General features: G+C 38.5%; 1 protein-coding gene across 4 annotated transcripts in view; it reads left to right on the top strand.

The window, feature by feature from the left end:
• The window catches only part of PACRG (parkin coregulated), a 485,180-nt gene extending 465,813 nt beyond the window's left edge, over positions 1 to 19,367 (top strand). For all 4 annotated transcript variants that reach the window (XM_075924585.2, XM_075924583.2, XM_075924582.2 and 1 more), the window contains one exon: positions 19,016 to 19,367. In XM_075924585.2, the coding sequence (XP_075780700.1) occupies positions 19,016 to 19,176 (161 nt within the window). In that variant the 3' untranslated portion in view covers positions 19,177 to 19,367. The remainder of the gene's footprint in view (positions 1 to 19,015) is intronic.
• Positions 19,368 to 22,318: the final 2,951 nt, after the last annotated feature.

The raw sequence follows: 22,318 nt of genomic DNA on the forward strand, positions 1-22,318 counted from the left end.
GACTTCCTTCCCTCTATTTTCCCTCATTGATTGTTGCTTGCCATTTTCTCTTCATGTTTATATTTATACTGTAAACGCTTTGGTACAAGGACTGTCTATTTTGTCATTAACAAAGCTAGCACAATGGATGTTTTATATACAGTCATTATTATTTAGGAAGCATCTTCCATAAATCAGATTCAGTGCCCCAGCCTTTTGGTGATACAGAAAGAAATATTTGCAGTTGCTCGTCATATCAACAGGAATTTAGAGAAGCAAGTATAGTTTATCCCTCCCTCTTTAAAATGGCTTTCAAAGATTTTCTTCAAAGGCCTCCATGCTACATCAGCAGCTGTGGCCCACTACTCCATAAATCCTCAACAATAGTTTCTGAAACAATGCTTTCTATTAATCACTCCAGAGCTGTAGTTTCTAGGGGTACTGATTCAGCACTGCTTCTGCAGAGTTGGGACAGAGGACTTTAAACATGAGGCTGCTCTTGTCATAAAACATAAGATGAAACAGTTATTTTGCTCTACTGGAGAGAAAGGCGGCAAGGGCATTCTGTGAGGTGTTGCTTTTCCTCAGCTTTCTAGGATGCTGACTGTACCCAAAGTGAAGCAGTGAGGCTGTGTCTACACTGGCCCCTTCTTTGGAAGGGGCATGCTAATTTTGAATTTGGGAATAGGGAAATCCGCGGGGAATAGGGCTTTATTCCAGAGGATCGCGCCAGTCTAGACGCTTTTTTCCGGCTTTTCCCCAAGCCGGAAAAAAAGCGGCGGCCATGTTTATTTAAATCTCGCGGGGGATATTTAAATCCCCCACGGATTTCCCTATTCCCAAGTTCAAAATTAGCATGCCCCTTCCGAAGAAGGGGCCAGTGTAGACACAGCCTGAAGGATAAGCATTTCGGGAAAAGTATAAGAGGATCTTTCTTTTAAAAACATTTACTGGGATGCCAAAATAGCATGCCCGTTATTTTGAAAAATATTTCAGAATAACAGGAGGCTTGTGTAGACAGGGGTAGACCATGCTACCAAGCACCCAGTGTTTGACCGTGATATTTACAAAAACCTAACTGTTCGTGGAAATGTCTGCTTCATTTTTTCTACTGTAAAACTAAATATAACCCAAGCATATGTATGTTCAAAATTCATCGGTGTTCAGGGAGGCATGTTTTTAGTCACCAAAGTAGATTTTTTTACAGTATTTTATTTTCATTCCTCATTAACGTAAGTAAATGTAAACTGACAAATATTCAAGCAGACAGTACATTCTAGTGCTATTTAGCTGTTTTCCTGCCTGTTTGTAATAAATTTCTAGACTAGTCAAGTTGACCTGAAGCATTCAGGAATCTCTCTCCCTTTCTCTCTTGTCTCCCCTATCTGTACACAAATGTGTAAATTAGTCTTCAGATTCAGTCAACAGAGTCAAGGTTCTATGAGGATGAGAGGTGGCATGAACAGAAGCTGAGAACAGTCAATCAGAGGTTAAAACTGTAAAGACAAATTTAATAAACCAGTAGTAGTATTTATAGAGGATATAATGGGTCATATTCTGCCCTGCTCTGCAAAGATGAGCTAAGGATTACATACAGAGCCGCTGGCCCATGTCCTTGGCACAGCAGTATGTCAGGCTATGTGACTAGAGTTCAAGAAAGCATGAAGTGGGGGATTTCCCTGCTATGCTTATTGGCCTGTCCCCATACTCCCCAAGACACATGGTTTAAACACCTGGATACTGCACTATGCATCACATGCTAGCTGGGAGAACACACTTATCCTATTTAAGGACTGGCAATATATAGCTCACCAAGCTCTCCCTAGTGTCCACACAAAGTCATTTTGACAAGCTTCTGGAGAGTGGCTCTAATAACAACTACATAGTTGGTACTATAGTGATAGAAATGAAGCCATATTAGTATGGTGTAGCTGAAACAAAAAACATAGTCCTGTTTTTTGTTATTGCTGGTACTATTTCACTTCCTGGCTTCCCAGAACATCTGTTTCAGGTAAAGACAGAAGTGAAACTGAGAAGCAATGTTCAGATTCAGATTTCATTTTTCCAAAGTTTGGGCCTGTTCAGATCCACAATTTGGTTGGGCCAATCTCTAGGCAAAATATATACAATAAATATATTAAATACAAGTGTTACAAGAATATTGTGAATATTCTATGTCATGGGGACATGTTTTTCTTGTTGTTACAGCCATGTAAGGTACTATAGAGCTAAAGAAGGAGAGAATTTGCCCCACTGTGTATCTCATGTATATGCCCTGTTCAAAAGAAAAGCAGTGGAGTTTTATTTCTGTTTACATCTGTGCCAGATTATCCATTAGGCACAATAGGCATAGTGCCTAGGGCCTACAAAAAATGTAGGGCCTAAAAAAATTATAATTGACTCAAAAATAAGAATGGAAAATGGCTAAATTAAACTTAATAATTTGCTGGCTTTAGTCAACAAACAACATCCAGGTGCAATGTTACACCTGATGATTCTAAGCACCCTCATAGTATGTGCAATGCTTTGGGTTACCCACTAGGATGTTCTGGGGTTCAACCTAACTGCAAAGGAGGTAGTGTCACTGCCTGTCCAAAAACCCTGGGTTTTTTAAATGCTATGCTGCTGTGGTTCATATCCCTGACACCAATAGCCAGCAGACAAGCATGCAGGTCATACTCTTCCACTGCCTAGCTACCTAGTGCAGAGTGACCCCAACATCCTGTCAGTGCCAAATGTCTTCAAAACTGTCTTCCCCTGTACTGTCCAGCCCTCGTGCTGAACACTTGCAGAAGCTACATTCACTGCTCTTTTAAAGAGACATTACATTGCTGCTTATTAACATAAATGGGGGTGAAAAATGCTCCACTTCATTCAAAAGACTGAGGTGGCTGTGCTCCCTTGGCATGTAAATGTGCCTTTCATTGTCGTCCGTTGCACCTTCTTATTTTAGAATGAACTACCATGAATTGCTCACTCGGTGCACCACTTTCAAGAGTGAAAATGAGCAATATTAGGCATATGGGTATAATCTAATTTAAAGGCCTATGATTATAAGAGTGCCTATGGTATACAAATACCTTAATCCACTCCTGATGTACATTACATTCATTGAATGTGGAATTCAAATATGAGGGACTGTCGGTTTGTGGATTATTCCAGTTCCACAAATGTAAAAACTGTCTGAAATAACAGTACTAGACATTTTAATATACTTGCCAACAATAAAATAATAGCATAGATACAGTAAAGCAGAAATTCCCTTCTTTATTCCTTCTCCTATAAATGTATTCTACTATTGCATTTTTACAAAAAAATTGTTTTAAATGCTGGAGGGAGTTTATAAGCTAACATTTTTAGAAGAACAATCCTACGATCTTAAAATATTGAACAAAAAGAATAATATAATTGTTAAAATAAATTGCAAAATTTTACTTGCTTATATGAAAACGTTTTTCTTCTTAAAATGTTGGAAAGTGTATTAACAATAACATCATCTCAGAAGAAAATGTTAGCAATTTCTGATTTTATAGTTCTGTGAAAACCAGTTTTTTATTTATTTATTTACTTACTTATTTATTAAATTATACACAATTGCATTAGAGTTTTGGAAACATTAAGTGTCTTAATAACATTACATTGTAGTCCCCATGGAAAAAAATATGTAGCACAGTTTTGAAACACATTGTACAAAGTATCACGTCATCACAAACCTGACAAAATAAGAGACAGTTTAAATTGGGTAGCAAAGGAACCAATCACTTAAATATCCCGAGAAAAACATTTTTCTGTGTTACCACATTGTATGTCTAAATCTATGCTCTTTGGTCCAAATCCAGGGTTTAGTGCCTGACCTAAGCAATAGTACTAAGCTTTTGTTAGATGTGGGAAAGGTAGGTAGGGGAGACAAAGGGGTGAAATCCTACAAGCACAAGATCTTTAGGTTTGTACAAAACTTTCCTTTGTAACTCTGTTGAGGCTTAAGGTTACTATGGGTACATCTACACTGCACAGCTATTTCGGGATACCGCCGGTATCCCGAAATAGCTACCCTCGTCTACACAAGCCTCCCATTATTTTGAAATATTTTTCGAAATAATGGGCATGCTATTTCAGCATCCCAGTAAACTTTGTTGTATAAGGGTTAAGGGATGACTCTAAATAGTGTGTTATTTCAAAATTTGGCGTTGTGTAAACACGCCAAATTTCAAAATAAGCTATTTCAAAATAAGATATGCAATTTGCAGTATGCAAATTGTGTATCTTATTTTGAGTTTAGGGTGCTATGTAGATGCAGCCTATCTGATTATGGCCTAGATATGTAGATCTGGCCCAGAAATCATAATGAGTATGTTATTTGATCTTTTCCATAGAATGACTGGATGTCCCTGCTTCTAAAGTTTCATTTCTAGTTTCTTTACCAAAAGCCACAATCTAGAGCTCAGCATTTCAGACTCAACAGAGAGGTTCTTATTTGGCAGATCCAAAGTGGCAGACAGTTCAGGAGCGGGCACGTCTAAACTATATTTCTCTTTCGAAAGAGGAATGTAAATGAGACAAATTGAAAGTGCAAATGAAGCATAGATTTAAATATCCCATGCTTCATTTGCATATTTGTGTCCAAGCGCTTTTTCAAAAAAGGGCTTTTCAAAAGTGAAAGCGAAGTCTAGATGGGGTTCTTTCAGAAAAAAAACCTTTTTCAAAAGAACCAGTAATCCTCATTTTTTCAGGAGTACAGGTTGTTTTGAAAAAGGATTTTTTTCCGAAAGAACCCTGTCTACACTGCGCTTTCATTTTCGAAAACTTTTTAGAAAAAGTGCTCAGACGCAAATATGCAAATGAAGTGCAGGATATTTAAATCCTCACTTAATGTGCCCTTAAGATTTGCCTCATTTACATTCCTCTTTCAAGAGAGGAATGTAGTTTAGACATAGCCTAACATCACAGATCATCTACCTCAGCTTCTGCAGCAACTTTGATTAGCAGCTGAGTTGAGTGGATTTACTTCACGTTATAACTACTCACCATGGACTACAAACATATCACAGTTTAGCAAGATTATATATTGAGATGCAGTCTCATCTGGCATTATTTCATACAACCTGTTTTCCCTTCAGAAATCTGAACTATCATGCAAACTGGGAGAAGTCAATTTCTTACAAATTCAGGGAGTGACTTTTTTGCATCTACAGCTTTTCTCCTAGAGGAAAGATTCGTGGACATGAAGATAATACTGCAATCCCAAGGCTCAATCAAGTCATTTTTAGTGCTGCTAGGTCTCATATTTTCCTGCATATTCATGTGATATCTTTTGAGGAAATCTTCCATCACAATACTGCAGGGATTCTTCTTGGCAGCTCCAAGATCTATACACTATGAATTTCACTAGTGTCACAGAATATAAATGTAATACAACCAAGACTTATCACTACCCGTTGTGTCTGTTGGGGAATGTTCTCCATATTGCCTCTCTCAGAAAGTTACATTGTTAGTGGCTAATAAATCAGTGTGCAGGGTGAATGAATGAGATTTGGATATTCATTCTAAATCTCCCTTTCACAATCTTTCTCAAGGAGAAGGTTGTAGTGCACTCCCACTCCAAATTTCTCCCCAAAGGGATTTCAGCTTAACTAATGTATTAACCTCATCTTGTTTCCAAAATCTCAGAACATGCTTAGGGAAGCAGGACTGTGCAAAATGAACTCTGACCTAACTGGCAGAGCAAAGCCTTTACAGAAATCTCCTTTGATTTGTTCATTGTTTTTTACTCAAAAAGTTTTGAGGGGAAGGCTCAAGGGGAAACTATTTTTAATTGGAGCATATTCTGAATTCAGACCCATGAACCGTGTGTAAGTCCACAATCAGATATCCTCAGAGCTTATTCAACGAGAAGAAAGTCTACAGCATGTTTAAAAGCATGCCTATTTATGTAAGTCTGCTATGAGGAGCTCAATCCCCAGTTTTAGTCAACATTATTCTGTCAGTACTGGTGCTAAAACAGATGCTCATTTGGAGAGATCAGTCTTACCTGTGTAACTTTGTTCTCACCCACAATTATTTCCAATTTGGGGACAACTTATACCTCCAGATCAGCAGCACAGCCATGGGTACCCGCATGGCGCCACAGTACGCTAACATCTTTATGGCTGACCTAGAACGTTTCCTCAGATCCCGTCCCCCTTTACCCCTTCTCTACTTACGCTACATCAATGACATCTTTATGATCTGTACCCATGGCCAAGAAACACCGGATGCATTCCACAGAGACTTTAACAACCTACACCCCACCATCAATCTCAGCCTGGACCATTCTACATGAGAGATCCATTTCCTGGACACCACAGTACAAATCACCAATGGTAAATTAGACACCACTCTCTACAGAAAAACCACTGACTCCTACAGTTACCTACATTTCTCCAGCTCCCATCCAGGAAACACCATACGATCCATCTTCTATAGCCAAGCCCTTAGATACAACTGCATCTGCTCTAATCCCACTGACAGAGAACAGAAACTTCAGGATCTCTACCAAGCATTTATAAACCTCAATTACCCACCCAGAGAAATAAAAAAAACAAATTGAAAGAGCCAGACGAATACCCAGAAACCATCTACTTCAAGACAGATCCAGGAAAACCAACAATAGAACACCACTTGTCATCACCTATAGCTCCCAACTTAAACCCGTCCAACGCATTATCAATAAACTACAACCTATACTGGAACAGGATACTACCCTTCCAGAGGCTCTGGGAGACAGACCCATAGTCTCCTATAGACAACCATCTAACCTCAGGATGATTCTTAGCTACAACTACAGGACATACCACACTAATACCAACCCTGGAACTTTCCCTTGCAACAAACCCCGGTGCCAGCTTTGTTCACATATTTACTCTGCTGACACCATTATTGGACCTAACCATGCCTATTACAAGATCAAGAACACATATTCCTGTTCATCCAGAAATATAATTTATGCCATCATGTGCCTAACGTGTCCGTCTGCTATGTACATTGGACAAATTTCTCAGACGCTTCTCCAAAGAATCAATGCACACAAAACAGACATAAGACTCTGTCACAGAGAGAAAGCTGTTGCTTGCCATTTCAGCCAGACTGACCATTCCCTCAATGACCTTAAAACATGCATATTGCTTCAAAGAGACTTTAACTCCAGACTTCAAAGAGAAGCTTCAGAATTGTCATTCATGCTTAAATTTGACACTTTATGTATGAGTCTAAACAAAGACTCTAATTAGCTCACCCATTACAAAGATAGCTTCCCCAATTATCACCCCTAATGTCATTACCTCATAGACACTAACCTTCTGTTCTAAAATTTGATTTGTCAATTTCACATGCTTTTATTTTTTTGATTGTATCACTTTGGTATATATGGTTGTGCCAATTTTCTTCCACAAATTGATCTGAGGAAGTGGGTCTGGCCCAAGAAAGCTCATCACCTAATAAACCATCTTGTTAGTCTTTAAAGTGCTACATAGTTCTGTCTTTTGTTTTTGTTAAACTAAGTGCTCCTCAGTCTTCCACATGGGTCTGTTACAGCTGGTAAATCCCCAGAGAGTGGAAGACATAATATCAAAGAAAAAATGAAGGTGGCTCATGTATATAGTGGAGTTCTCAGTGTTTCTCCCTTTGCTTCTCCACAGCTACTTACCTTTCTTGCAAGTTCTTTTTCCAAAGCAGAAATAATGGGTGGGCCACTTTGAAACAAGGATTCTTATAGCCTCAGTCAAACCATGGTTTCTGGATGAGATATGTGTGTGCTGCCCATGTGGTTACAGCTTTCAAAAGGTTTCAGCATTCACAGGAGAAAAATGGTGCCTATGCAGAGGAAGTATGCTCAAAGTAGGTCAATGACAAGTGAATAACCTTCCTTCCATCTTTTAGCTGCATCACATCTTCCATTGTAAATAAAGACGGCAGCATTATAATAAGTCAGTTTACTGTAAAGTTGGCTTACTGCCAATAATTTAAAATGTATATATACTTCATTGTGTTTAAAGAGCTGCCACCAATTCAAATGGAAGCTTTCTTGGCTGAAAAATGCATGTTCATTAACTGGCTTTTGGTGAGCATTCATGTATTGTGATTCTCATACTGTTGTTCATAAGAGGAATGAGAATTCAACCCTTGGGAGGGTCACACTTCTAATCTTCATGTACATTGAAAACAATTTTTAAAAATGGTATATAGTTGACAGAGTTTGCCTAATTCTGTTTAAAAGAGCTATCAGGATAAAGAATGAAATATTTTTTGCTTTAGCACTCAGAGTTAAGGTTATTGCTATGGACTGGTAAGCACTCACATTGCAATTGACTGCACTATATACCTAACCTGAAAAATAAATATGCACAAAGTTTCCAGAGCTGCCAGTGAATTAACTTTCATAAGTACAAGCAACAGGGCAATGGGCAAGGTGGGGGCTGGGTGGGCAGCTCCATGCTGCCAGAAAGAGCAGGGCCTCAGGTGAAGGAAGCAGGGTTGGGGGGTGCCCCTCACCTCCAAACCCAGGCAGCCCTCATAGTTGCCCAGAGCATGTCACAGCAGCACTCCTGCAGTGCTTTAAAGAGCTCGGGACTCTGGACACCACCACTGCTGCACCCCGGGTCCTTTGAATCACTGAGTCCCGGGACCGTGGCCCTCTTTGTGCACCCCTCCCCCCATCAGCGGGCCTGCATACAAGTGTTCAATCCTATTTCTGCACATACACAAACCATATCTTCAAGAATCTGCACGTCCCTCCACAGCCAATGCCATCTCTTCCCTATCTTCAAGCACCCTTCCCTGTCCTAAAGTCTCCATTTAGGTCCACTTTTTTAAGGAACACTAAAAAAGAGGATAAACAGGCAATTTTAGGCACACGTAACAGTTCCTTCATTTCTGTCTCAGTAACTCAGACTAAAGCTCATGGAACAATTTATTCCTCAACTTATTTTTCTATAGTTATTTTATAATGATAGTACTGGGCCCACTTCTGCAGTCAGTGAAGATCCAAATCTCTCACTGAAGGCAGAAGCTTTTGAGCATGCACGTTATGCAGGATCAGGCCCTAGAACTTTAAATTCATTTTTGTTAAAGAAAAACATATTCCATAAATTGTAATCAGGAATGCTAATCAGGAATTACTGAGCTTTCTACATGCACAGCCTTGGCCCCTGCACCTTTCAGCAATTTGGATTTATGAACAAAAGTTTTCCTAAAGAAGGAGACCTATCATCAGGCACCTCTGTTTTAAGTATGAACTAACATGTAGTTATTAAATATGGCTTATTGTAAGATTATGTTTTATAAGAAAATCAATGATCCTTAAAATATTTTGGACTTTCTGCTTTGTTACCTTCTGTTACTTTATAAAATAAATAATGCTTATTCCATGTCTGTGTATGTTTATACATTGTTTTGATTAATTTTGCATTAATTGATCTCTATTTGGAACAGGTTAGCATCAAATAATATGTAAATAAATTCTCTGCTGATGGTTAGCAAATCCAGTCCCATTTTGTGCACACAAACACGTTTTCTACAAACAAATATACTTTGTACAAACTCATTTATATCCAAAATAATTTGGAAAACATCTGATCTGCACCAATGCTTCAACCTTTTTTGCATTTTAATCATGATTTGTGACCTAATTTTTTATTTTGCAACTCTAAACAGTGCATCAAGGCCACTGAGGTTTCTGCTTCATGCTTCTGGCCCTTTTCATGCACGCTGTTTATCTAAGATTATTTAACACTGCTTTGTTATGATATTGATCACTAGTACAAACATGGACAGACTTCAAAGTTAAAGCTCATTAGAAAAATGTAAGTACTTTCAAAGATAAATAATTTTAGAAATATCTTTTTTCCCATTATTGGTTGAATGTTTGCTAATACCATTTGTCAGAAAATCTGTGATTTGTTTTCATCTTAGTGTCTCAATAAAAAAGAAAAAAGGCTGGACTTAAAATGGATTGCATCTGATGTTGCTAATGTTTCCTGGAAATGGAAAACTGTGATAACAGCTGCTATCTTGGCTCATTTTCAAAAAAAATTTTTTACAGCAGCAATGTGCAAGTAGTCGAAACTATTTCCAATAGGCGTGCATCTTTACTAAAAACACAAGTCAGTCAAATGTTTTCTTTCCAGTTAGGTCACTTCTTCCATTCTTTCACCAAGTTGTTGACTATCAAAATTGTTTTTAGCAAAGTAAGAATTATATTCTAAAAATAAATATTTATTAAGTAAACTAAAAAATATTCACATATGAAAGAGAACACAAAATTCTGTTGTTAAAGCAAGAAAACTAAAAATTAAGGCAGTATCAGCAGTTGCAGAACCTAAAGAAACCATATAAATTAAACTTTAGACACAAAATAAAGGTTTTGTTTAAATGTATTTTACAGAACTTAAAAGAAATAAAAAATGTTTCCATGGGTATGTATGTTCTTAGTGTTTGTTTGTTTAATTGCAAACATGTCTGATTTCTCCTTGGATTTAAACATTCCCCTGCAATATTTGCAACTAAACACTGTTGCATTATAAAAGATAAATTATCAACCTCAATGATGCTAAGTAAATTAGGCAATCAAGTTTTGCCTTTGGATATGCAACTACAGCTCCTAGTGAAGTCAGTGGGACTTCTTTGCATTTTTAAGGGCAGAATTTGGCCCCATAACTTTGTGAAATGCTTTCAACTTGAATTATTGAAGGTGTTTTGTACATAAGGAAAGCAGCAGGTTACAAAAATTAACATATTGGTGTCCATTTCATGGTGTCAGCAAAGTAATGATAAAGACAATCATACTTTGCTTTAACTTTATAGCTAAAATTTATGCCTAATAATTTGAAAGCAGTAGCTTTCAGAAATACTCTGTTTATTTAGTGGGTACTAATGACAGTAATGCTAAAGGACTTGTTTATTTCTATCACACATGAATACAGTATGCTACCTGGCAGGCCAAGTCACAGCATATGTATCAACTATGGTCAAGGCACAAGGACCTCCAGGAAGCTGAGTCATTTTGCAGTCCTCAATAACAGGGGTCATGGTTTGTGGCTGCCCACACTGACTTAGAGGACTGTCTCTAAAATGCCAGATTTCCACTGTGCCAGAATTTCCCTGTGCAGTATGAAACTGGTTCAATCGATGACTCCTTTGCCTTTGTGTAAATCAGATCTGGACTGCCGATGACTGGGATCTGAGACAAGATCATTATCTCTTTCTCTGTGGACCATGAAGTTCCCCAGGCATCCCCTAGCAGAAATCTCTCACCTGGTAAAATGTATCCAGAGGGGGTGATATGAGGGCAGATAACCATATGGTGGATTAATTAAAGCTTTAATTCATGGTAGAGGAGCATATCATGTAATTCTGCCACAAACTTTGCTATGCTTTCCTCTTTGCGAACAATGAGAAAAGCACTATGCAGTATATTGAACGCACTTAATGCTTCTGGATATGAGGTTCAAAATGCATATTAAATAGACTGTATCAAGCTATACAACAGTACTTTAAAATCATCTGGGCTCCAACGTGAAGCAAAAGAGTAGTTTCGGATTGTACTCTTTTCATCACATTTAAGATAGCAAGGAAGATTGAAACCAACTGGTAAAAGAGGATAGAAATTTGGCAAAAGGGTGCAAAATTCTTTTCCTTATGCCTCAATTTCTCTGTATGAAATAATGCAGAATGATACTTGCCCTCCATAGTAAATTGCTTTACTTATATAATACATATATTATAAAAGTATTATATAAGAGCTATGTGTTATTGTTATTAATTATTGATTTGTTCGAAAAAAGCTGCTGGAATCAGCATATCCTAGGATAAAAATTTTACGTCTTTTGTGTGTGTGTGTGTGTGTGTGTGTGTGTGTCTTAAAAATGAAATAGTTGAATGGTTTTTTTTTACTACAGTCTCACATCTTTGTTATAAAAAATGTTTAAGCTCGGAATAAAGGGCATGCTTCAAAGTCTCATCAGATGTCTGTCTGAATTTCATTCTTTTAACAAGACCTGAGCAGGTCTGAAGAATTTAAAATCTTGGGGAGGTCTAATATTCCAAATGCTATGGACTTTCTACCTTTATGGCTATACAACCATTCCAATTTTAATTCATGTTGTCCATGAAGTAGAACCTTGGAAAAAGTCATTGTCAAGGGCAAAGTTTAGTACCATTGATTGACATAGAGGTGCTTGAGTAAACACCCTGGCTATGTCTACACTGCCCCTCACTTGCGCAAAATCATATGCAAATAAGGCGAAGCATGGAATATCGCCACACCTCATTTGCATAATTAATGAGGCTCTGTTTTTGCTCAAGAGGCTTTTGTGCAAAAAAGAGCTGTCTACACAGCTCCTTTTTGTGCAAAAGCCTCTTGCACAAAAGCAGCTGCTAATTAATTATGCAAATGAAGCATGGCAATATTCCACACCATGTTTCATTTGCATAGGTTTTTTTAGAAGAAGGCTACAGTGTAGCTGTAGCCTCAGATTCTAAAGAATGTCCACTGACATGGCAACTGCCCTCATATACTCAATCCTTAACACTTTGGGAGAGATTTTTGCTTTTCCTTCTTTAATAGGTCATAATTTCAATATTTGAATTTGTAACTCTAACTCGTTCACTTACAAATGAACTGAAATGAAATAAAATGGCAAACAATTAATATTAAAATATCTTTTGCATCCTGAATCATGAAAGGAAACACTTCTAGATTCAAATCTCAAACACATTTTAAAGCAACCTTCCCATCTTCCTTCACTTCACTTCACTTCACTTCACTTCCCAGGCTAGAACTGAGTTTTCCCTGCCATAGCAGATGGCATCACTAATGCTTAGAGCAGTATAAAGAATGCTACTCCCTCACATCTTTGTATTAGTGATTTCATCTACTAAAGCAGGTTTTGACAGGTAAAAAGCCCTTCAGTTCACCTTTGAGTGTCATATAAACTGTTGCACAGAATTTAGAAGGCAGAGAAACTAATTTTGTGCTCCAGAAAAGGAGTAAAAAAATTATTTCTCAATTCCATTCCTCCAGTCCTGAAATCTTAGTATCCCTTCAGTATGCATATTCTATATACGTAATAACATTTGCACTTAGGACAAGAGTTCCTGATGCATGCTGAATCTGCCAAACATTTCACTTCGAAAACATGGTATGACAAATGTGCTTTTTAACATTTCCTTCCTGTTGATCACGGTTGTAAAGGACAGCTTCTTAAAGAGCATGAATCAGATCCATGTTCACACACTACATATGCAGCATTTTTGTCACTGACAACATAGGCTCCATACACAAGCAAACAGTGAAATAAAGTTAAACTGGACAAGGGCATACTGAGACTGCTGTGATTTGGTAGCAATTTTTTCTCCAAGTACTCATCATTATTATGACTAGATATATAGCTTTAGGTGTGCTGGAGAAATCAGTCTGGCTCAGCCATCTAGTGCTGCCAAGCGCTGAGGTGGATATTGTCCTGTTAGGTTAATTATTCAGTTATTTGTCTGAAAGATGTGTTAATTCTGATAGCTATGTAGGATGGCTAGTGTGGTACTTAGCAGGTGACTTCAAAGCAGCAGTAACCTTTTTGGTGTTGTCATTTGTAAGCTGTGTCTTGAAATTAGAGTGGAGAATGACTGTCTTGAGGCTATGAACCTTGAACAGGTTATGCATTGTCTGATTAAAATTTTTTGTAATAATACTTTTCACACTGCTTGAGTCATCCCTTGCATACTATTTCCCTTATAGTCACCTAACCCTATTAGGTATCTTTTAATCAAAGTTCCAAGATGTTTAATGTAGGAAATGCTTTACAAGTTTTGTTCCAGTCCTGAATACTTCCACACATTCTTCTGTCCAGGATACAGGTGGGATATGCCCCCACCACAAATAAAGTACATGGTCATCCTTTGCAGACCTAATCCAGATCTCCTACTTTGTGATATATCCCTGTTATTTCAATATTATGGAATTTTGAATGGACTTTATGAAAAGACATATGAAAGCTGTTTACGCTCATTATCAGTGAGACTGTAAAAGTAAAATTTACAGATTTTAGCAAACAATTTGAAAATCAATAACTCCTTGTTTGCCAAGATGTAAGTTCAGGGTTTAGGGCTGCTTCTGGTGCAGCTGATGAAACCACAAATACTTTCAAGCTCTGTCAGGAATGTTGGCAGTTCCCTTCATAGTTGAAATGCTACCATCAATTTAAGGCATTTTTGGTAGATAAAAGCATATTTAACCAAAACACCTTTTGATTTGTAATGTTTTCTTTCTTTCTTTCCATTGCTGGTTGACAAAGTATTTTGTGTAAATTAAAATTATCTGATGCAATACCACTTGCTGTCTTCTGTAGGACAGTATAGTTCATTATTTCTAACATCATAACTATTCCCATGGTAGTGTATGTTGGTATCACAAATATATTATGAAATCACTAAAATAATCAGATAGAGATGATTTTTTTAAAAAGGAACCAGCATCATATCTTTAGCTGAGAATACCCACATTTACATACCATATTATTATACAGCATAAGAGTTTACACAGGTTTTGATAAAATGTTATACATATAAAGGTTACAAAGTGTTAGCAGTTCTCTAGAATCAAATGTGTACTAGAAGGATGGTGTTTTGCATAACCCTTGTTCAACTGGTCTCCACATATGTAAAAAGCTGCAACATTTTTACTGGCTTTCTCTGTGAGAACTACTGAAACCCAGAATCCAGATCTATCTCTAAGAGTCATTTGGGCCCAAATCCAGAAAACACTTAAGAATGAATGATGCTTAAATTTAAATATGTGAGTGATCTCATTGAATTAATGTTCTTAAAACTAACCACAGGGCTAAGTGCATAGCTGGATTGGTCCCTTGAAAATCTGTACTCTAAAGAACAGGTACTGAAAATACCGCAGTAGTAAAACCTGGCCCACCCGTTCAATGTGCCTTAGTCAAGTCATGAATGGAACCATTGTCTGCAACGATGAGAAGTTGTTTCAGTGTTCTTAATAATCTTATCCTTGGCCTGTTGGCTGGGGAACCGCCAGATTCTCTGGGTCCCTGGGCAAGGTGGGAACAGTGGGTTCGCACTCCTGGGACAGATGGGAGATCTCGAGCGAAAGGGGCATGTCTGGGGCAGCCATCCCTCAGTGCTATCCAGAGTGCACCATGCTCCCTCCAGCTCTCAGTGCATGCCACCAGGAGCTCTGGACTATGCTGCCCAGAGCTACAGTGGTGATTTAAATGGCTCCAGGGCAACTGCCTCTTTTGTTCCCACTTCTTCTCCTTTGGTGGGCCTCCCTGTTACATAAGAATGGCTGTACTGGGTCAGACCAAAGGTCCATCTAGCCCCGTATCCTGTCTACCGACAGTGGCCAATACCAGGTGCCCCAGAGAGAGTGGACCGAAGACAACGATCAAGCGATTTGTATCCTGCCATCCCTCTCCAGCCTCTGACAGACAGAGGCCACGGACACCATTTTATCTCCTGGCTAATAGCCTTTTATGGACCTAACCTCCATGAAATTATGTAGCTTCTTTTTAAACTCTGTTATAGTCCTAGCCTTCACAGCCTCCTCTGGCAAGGAGTTCCACAGCTTGACTACACGCTGTGTGAAGAAGAACTTTCTTTTATTAGTTTTAAACCTGCTTCCCATTAATTTCATTTGGTGTCCTCTAGTTCTTCTATTTAGGGAATTAATAAATAACTTTTCCTTATCAGCCCTCTCCACACCACTCATGATTTTATAGACCTCTAACATATCCCCCCTCAGTCTCCTCTTTTCTAAACTGAAAAGTCCCAGTCGCTTTAACCTCTCCTCATATGGGACCCATTCCAAACCCCTAATCATTTTAGTTGTCCTTTTCTGAACCCTTTCCAAGGCCAAAATATCTTTTTTGAGGTGAGAAGACCATATCTGTACACAGTACTCAAGATGTGGGCGTACCATAGTTTTATACAGGGGCAGTAAGATATTCTGGGTCTTATTTTCTATCCCTTTCCTAATAATTCCTAGCATCCTATTTGCCTTTTTGACCGCCGCTGCACACTGTGTGGAAGTTTTCAGAGAACTGTCCACGATAACTCCAAGCTCTCTTTCCTGATTTGTCATAGCCAAATTAGCCCCCATCATACTGTACGTATAGTTGGGGTTATTTTTCCCGATGTGCATTACTTTACACTTATCACATTAAATTTCATTTGCCATTTTGTTGCCCAATCACTCAGTTTGGTGAGATCTTTTTGGAGTCCCTCACAGTCTGCTTCTGTCTTGACTATCCTAAACAGTTTTGTATCATCTGCAAACTTTACCACCTCAGTGTTTACCCCTTTCTCCAGATCATTTATGAATAAGTTGAAAAGGATTGGTCCCAGGACTGACCCTTGGGGGATACTACTAGTTACCCCTCTCCAATCTGAAAATTTACCATTTATTCCTACCCTTGGTTTCCTGTCTTTTAACCAGTTCTCAATCCAAGAAAGGACCTTCCCTCTTATCCCATGGCCATGTAATTTACACAAGAGCCTTTGGTGAGGGACCTTGTCAAAGGCAGTATACTATATCTACTGTATACCCCTTGTCCGCATGTTTGTTAACCCCTTCAAAGAACTCTAACAGATTAGTAAAACAGGATTTCCCTTTACAGAAACCATGTTGACTTTTGTCCAACAAATTATGTTCTTCTACATGCTTCACAATTTTATTCTTTACTATTGTTTCGACTACTTTGCCCGGTACTGAAGTTAGACTTACCGGTCTGTAATTGCCAGGATCGCCTCTAGAGCCCTTTTTAAATATTGGTGTCACGTTGGCTACCTTCCAGTCAGTAGGTACAGAAGCCGATTTAAAGGATAGGTTACAAACCACAGATAACAGCTCAGCAATTTCCCATTTGAGTTCTTTTAGAACCCTTGGATGAATGCCATCCGGTCCCAGAGATTTGTTAACATTAAGTTTTTCTATTTGTTCCAAAACCTCCTCTAATGACACTTCAATCCGGGACAATTCCTCAGATTCATCACCCACAAAGGACGGTGCAGATTCAGGAATCTCTCCAACGTCCTCAGCTGTGAAGACTGACGCAAAGAAATCATTTAGTTTCTCCGCAATGGCTTTATCGTCCTTGATTGCTCCTTTTATAGCTCGATCATCTAGGGGACCCACAGGGTTTTTAGCAGGCTTCCTGCTTCTAATGTACTTAAAAAACATTTTGTTATTTCTTTTTGAGTTTTTGGCTAGCTGTTCCTCAAAATCTTTTTTTTGCTTTTCCTATTACATTTTTACACTTGATTTGACAGTGTTTTTGTTCTTTTCTATTTATCTCACTAGGATTGGACTTCCACTTCTTAAAAGATCCTTTTTGTTCCTCACTGCTTCTTTTACATGGTGGTTAAGCCACGGTGACTCTTTTTTAGGTCTCTTGCTATGTTTTTTAATTTGGGGTATACATTTAAGTTGGGCCTCTATTATGGTGCCTTTAAAAAGTTTCCATGCAGCTTTCAGGGATTTGGCTCTAGTCACTGTGCCTTTTAATTTCTGTTTAACAAACCTCCTCATTTTTGTGTAATTTCCCTTTTTGAAATTAAATGCCAGGGTGCTGGACTGCTGAGGTGTTGTTCCCACCACAGGAATGTTGAATGTTATTATATTATGGTCACTATTCCCAAGTGGTCCTGTAACGGTTATCTCCTGGACCTCATCCTGCGCTCCACTCAGGACTAAATTGAGAATTGCCTCTCCCCTTGTGGGTTCCTGCACCAGCTGCTCCAAGAAGCAGTCATTTAAGCCATTGAGAAATTTTATCTCTGCTTCTCTTCCTGAGGTGACATGTATCCAGTCAATATGGGGGTAATTAAAATCCCCCATTATTACAGAGTTCTTTATTTTGGTAGCCTCTCTAATCTCCCTTAGCATTTCAATGTTGATTAAGATAGTCAACAAAATGGCCAGCTAGCATTATTTGAGATGCTGAATTTTATAATGTAGACACATGCCGCTAATAACTGGAGTGAGGCCATTAATAATTTCACATGGACCACCAACTGCCCAGTGATTGGAATCCATTGACAATTCTCTAATCCATTCAGTGCCCTTGCCAAATTATTTTAGATTTATGTCTTGGCGAATATTCATGCTGAGAGAGACAGATCTTTGCAGATCTCAAAGTTCTGTTTTTAGGCAATTTGTAACACATTGTTTCCCTTCTTTTAAAATCCCTGGGAGCAAAATTATCCATCACTGTTTTGCATCTTGAACATTTTTATGCAGCAGTTTACACTGAGCCCTGTACATTAGCTAATATGCTGTTTATGCACGAATACACGTCACAGGCATTTCTCAAACCTGTTCTATTTTATAGAAGGCTGCAACAATAGCTGTTCCATTTAGGGACTAGAATAATTTGTCCTGTTGACATTGACTTAATTTAACACATTTTTTTTCAGGAAGCAGAAGTAGATTGAGTGGTGTATTGTGCTCTAAATATATCTGTTTGGCCAAGTGACACCCGCTGTTTGAGCACCACTATCTGAAACACTGGAGGCATGTGAATCTGGTGTTTAGCATGGAACAATCCCCAAAAAAGCATCCACTAAGGGTTTTGTACCACAACAGACCTAGCTAAAGTCACTTTTCAGAGATAAGCCTAATTATCTGAAATGAAGCAGCAACGGTCTTAAGATATTGCTATCTATGAGGCTCTCTCTAGGCAAAACCTGTGGATATTAATATTTTTGACTGTATTTTTTAAATCTTGAATAGCACCTCAATATTAAAATAATGAGCACATTACAAATATATTTAGACCATAGTGACAACTTCAATGGGAACAGGATGGATCAATGAATAAATAGATAGAATATTATATATTTAAATCCTGCAACATGATCTGTCACAGAATAAAGATTGCAGTGAAATTATTGGGATTGACTAGCAATTCTATTTAGCTATATGACATTTTCAGAAAGCTACAAGGAAAGCTCTAACGTAATATTGTATTTTGTTTTTATTAATCAGTTAATTCAGGTGATGGCATTGACTACAGCCAGCAGAAGCGTGAAAATATTGGAGATTTGATTCAAGAGACACTGGAAGCCTTTGAGCGTTATGGCGGCGAAGACGCTTATATAAACATTAAATACATGGTTCCTACTTATCAATCGTGCTTGTTAAACTAACGAATAGCACAGTTGTGTCCAAGGGATGATTCCATTTGTGTTCTCCAAAGCTATATCTAATTCTGTGTAATGCCTTGTTGTTCATGCTTTCTTTCTCTACAGCTGCTAAAGTAGTGGCTTCTGGACCATTAGTCTGTTAGCACTATTGTGAACAAGTCCTTCCAATACATAAATAGTGCCTGTTCTTTTGACTACAATGGTGTACTGTGCTTATTTGTTCTGTGAAAGAATTGCTTCTTTATAACAAAGCTGACTGGAGCAGGAGTCAGAGTTAAACCTTCAGTTGTGCAGACAATAAAACTGTAATTTTCATACGCAATTCAGCAATTGCCGTTCTGTGTCCACTTGCCATAGGGGTGATGTCAGGGGTTGTAACAAGAAGAGTTTATGCTGACTGCTTAATAGGTGTTTGTCATGGAAAAGAAAGTTCACCAATGTGTCTCCAGCAGCTGTGCAAAATAATGTGTTCTCACATATAATAAAACTGAGCATATATTCCAATTACAGTAGGAAACATTCTACAGCCCATTTTAAAGTTCTGTGATAAAATGAATTAATGTTTCTTCCTTTCCCTTTATATGGGTTTTTGGGTGTTTCCCTTTATGTAGTTTGGGTTTTTATTTGGGAAAATATAGCATTAGTATAGTTTTTAAAATATCTCAACTTTATCAGATGGGGTAAGGTGAATATATATTAGACAGTCCCAAAACAAAGTGCTATATTAGCCAAACATTGCACAGTTGTATATGTAAAAAGGACCCTTGTATTTGTCATAGCTCCTAAACATCTTTTTCTTAAAATTGTTTATAGTAACCTCTTGTAATTTTGTTCATTAAATAAGTTGTCACACTTGCATCCACACAGAAAATTGTTTCCATAACCTTGCATGTATGTGAGGCTTTTGGAATTGATTTTATTAATACATATAAAGTACACTAATAAACATTACATGAACATCAGCATTTCCATACCCATTCATTCAAAAAATCACAAGGTATTTTGAGTTGTTTTTTGGGGGGACAGTTATAAAGGCTCCTTGGCTGCGTCTAGACTGGCAAGTTTCCAGTGCTTTTGTGGAAAAGCGTCCGTGCCAATCTAGATGCTCTTTTCCGCAAATGCTTTTAACGGAAAACTTTTCCGTTAAAAGCATTTGTGGAAAATCATGCCAGTCTAGACGTAGCCCTTGTGTTTATCTTCCAATTTCTGATCTTTTAAGATGCAGCTGGATCACATTTTCAAGCTTTTCTCTGTAAACATGAGGACTGGAAACTTTTTTTAATGAAAGCTGGGATTCTCATGAACCTGGGCAATATGGCTCTGAGAAAAAAAAAAACTAACACTAAACTCATGATACAATCATGAAAGCTGGGAACACAGGAACTTTGAAAATTAGACCATTTTGGAAAATCATTTTAGTAAGGTAAATCAAATCGTAGGGCTGCCAACCTTGACAAATGTCCCTTTAAGCATGACAGGCATTGTGTTTCTGGGCAATTATAGCATAACTCAAAGTGCTTTATAAAGCACAAGACCAAAGGCCAAGTGATTTAAAGCACTTAAGTAATGGTATGACCTTCAGATACACTGCCTAGTTGGTTTACAGCTATCAAGAAATGGAATTTGTACATAAAAAAATTGAAAATTGAGCTCCCACATTCACCAGTTCATGTAGATGTAGTCACTGGCAAACAGCCTGGCAACAACTTCTCATTGACTATCATTACAAAACTGTCTCAGCCAGATCCTCAACTGGTGTAAATAAGCACACCTTCACTGTGGCCCATTACCTACCTGGACTTACACCTGGTCAGCAGTAGAAGGGTTTTTTAACCTCAAGTGTCTTGCCCATTAGCACAAACGGTGTAAAGGCTAGTGTGGACTCTAGGCTGCACGGTAAATCACAACCCCTTTGTATTCTGGAACAAACATTTGGGGAGTGGCCTTTACAATTCTGTTAACTAATTCAAGTTAATTGGCAATCAATGAGCTGTAGATCAGGCCTGCTGATAGGAATTCTGGGCCTCCAGACAACCCATCAATGGGATCCTGTCTTCCTCCCTCAGGGGGAGCTGTATGCCACTTTCCTCTCCCACTCAGAGAAGCCCAGCGTACCACCTCTCAATCAAAGGATCCTCTGCTCAATTGCTGGCCCATCCCCCGCTTGCCTGGAGGTGCCTCTTCTCCACCCTCCCTTCCTGCTCAAGGTAAAAATGATTAATGTAGAAAAGACCCAGCTGTGGTTCTGGCTTTTTACCTACAGAACCCTAAGGAACAAACAGCAAGCAAATGGTCTAATCAGACCATTTGTTTGCTGGTTTTTTTTTCTGTAGCAGACTAACTTGGTTACTCCCTGAAGCTCTGAAACAAAGTCACTTTCCTTTATCTTTTATCTACAAGGACAGTCTGGATAATTCAGTCACAGGCTGACCTGAAGCACCTGAGATGGTTGATACTCTGTAGGCTGTTAAAACTGAACAGGTTTGTGAGCTCTGCCACAAGTTTTCCAGGAGTTTAATGGTGCAAAAGGACTGATTACGAGGGAGAGATTAAAGAATAAACACTATTGGCTTCTGTCTATGGCCTCAGCTCCTGGACTCAAGTGGCTATTGCAGATGCTCTGCTTTCATTTTTAAAAAAAAGGTAAGTTTCTAATTTTCATGCTAGTGAAGATAACATTGAAAATCTGACCTATGCAGAGCCCACTAGCTGAGCCCAGTGAAATCATAGCTCTGACATGTGAGCTACCTCTTGTATCTTGGTGGCTCTAAACGCCCAGATTTATTGCTTGGGTCTCCTGCAACTCCCCACCCAGAGGTTTTCTGCCTGTGGCAGGAGAAGTGGACTCCACCCAAGCAGATAACTGCTGGGGAAAGACCTCTTCCCAGGTATTTATGCCTCAAGGTAAAAAATGACTAATGTAGAAAAGACCCACGGAGCTCTGATTCTTAATCCTGTCCTGGAGAAAGCTGGGTGTCACTTCTGCCACTCTAAAACACACCCTGAATCCAAAGTGAGTTCCCAGTTTGTCTGGTCTATTCAGTGCTCCAGTGCAGGGGCATTGTTAGCACTAGGTGTGAGCAAGCTGTGGTTTCAGAGATTGAAAAATGTTTTTAAACATTTAAACCTGAAATGAATGCTCTGT

This window comes from Pelodiscus sinensis, chromosome 3, assembly GCF_052426305.1.
Source record: "Pelodiscus sinensis isolate ZL-2025 chromosome 3, ASM5242630v1, whole genome shotgun sequence".
NCBI lineage: Eukaryota > Metazoa > Chordata > Testudines > Trionychidae > Pelodiscus > Pelodiscus sinensis.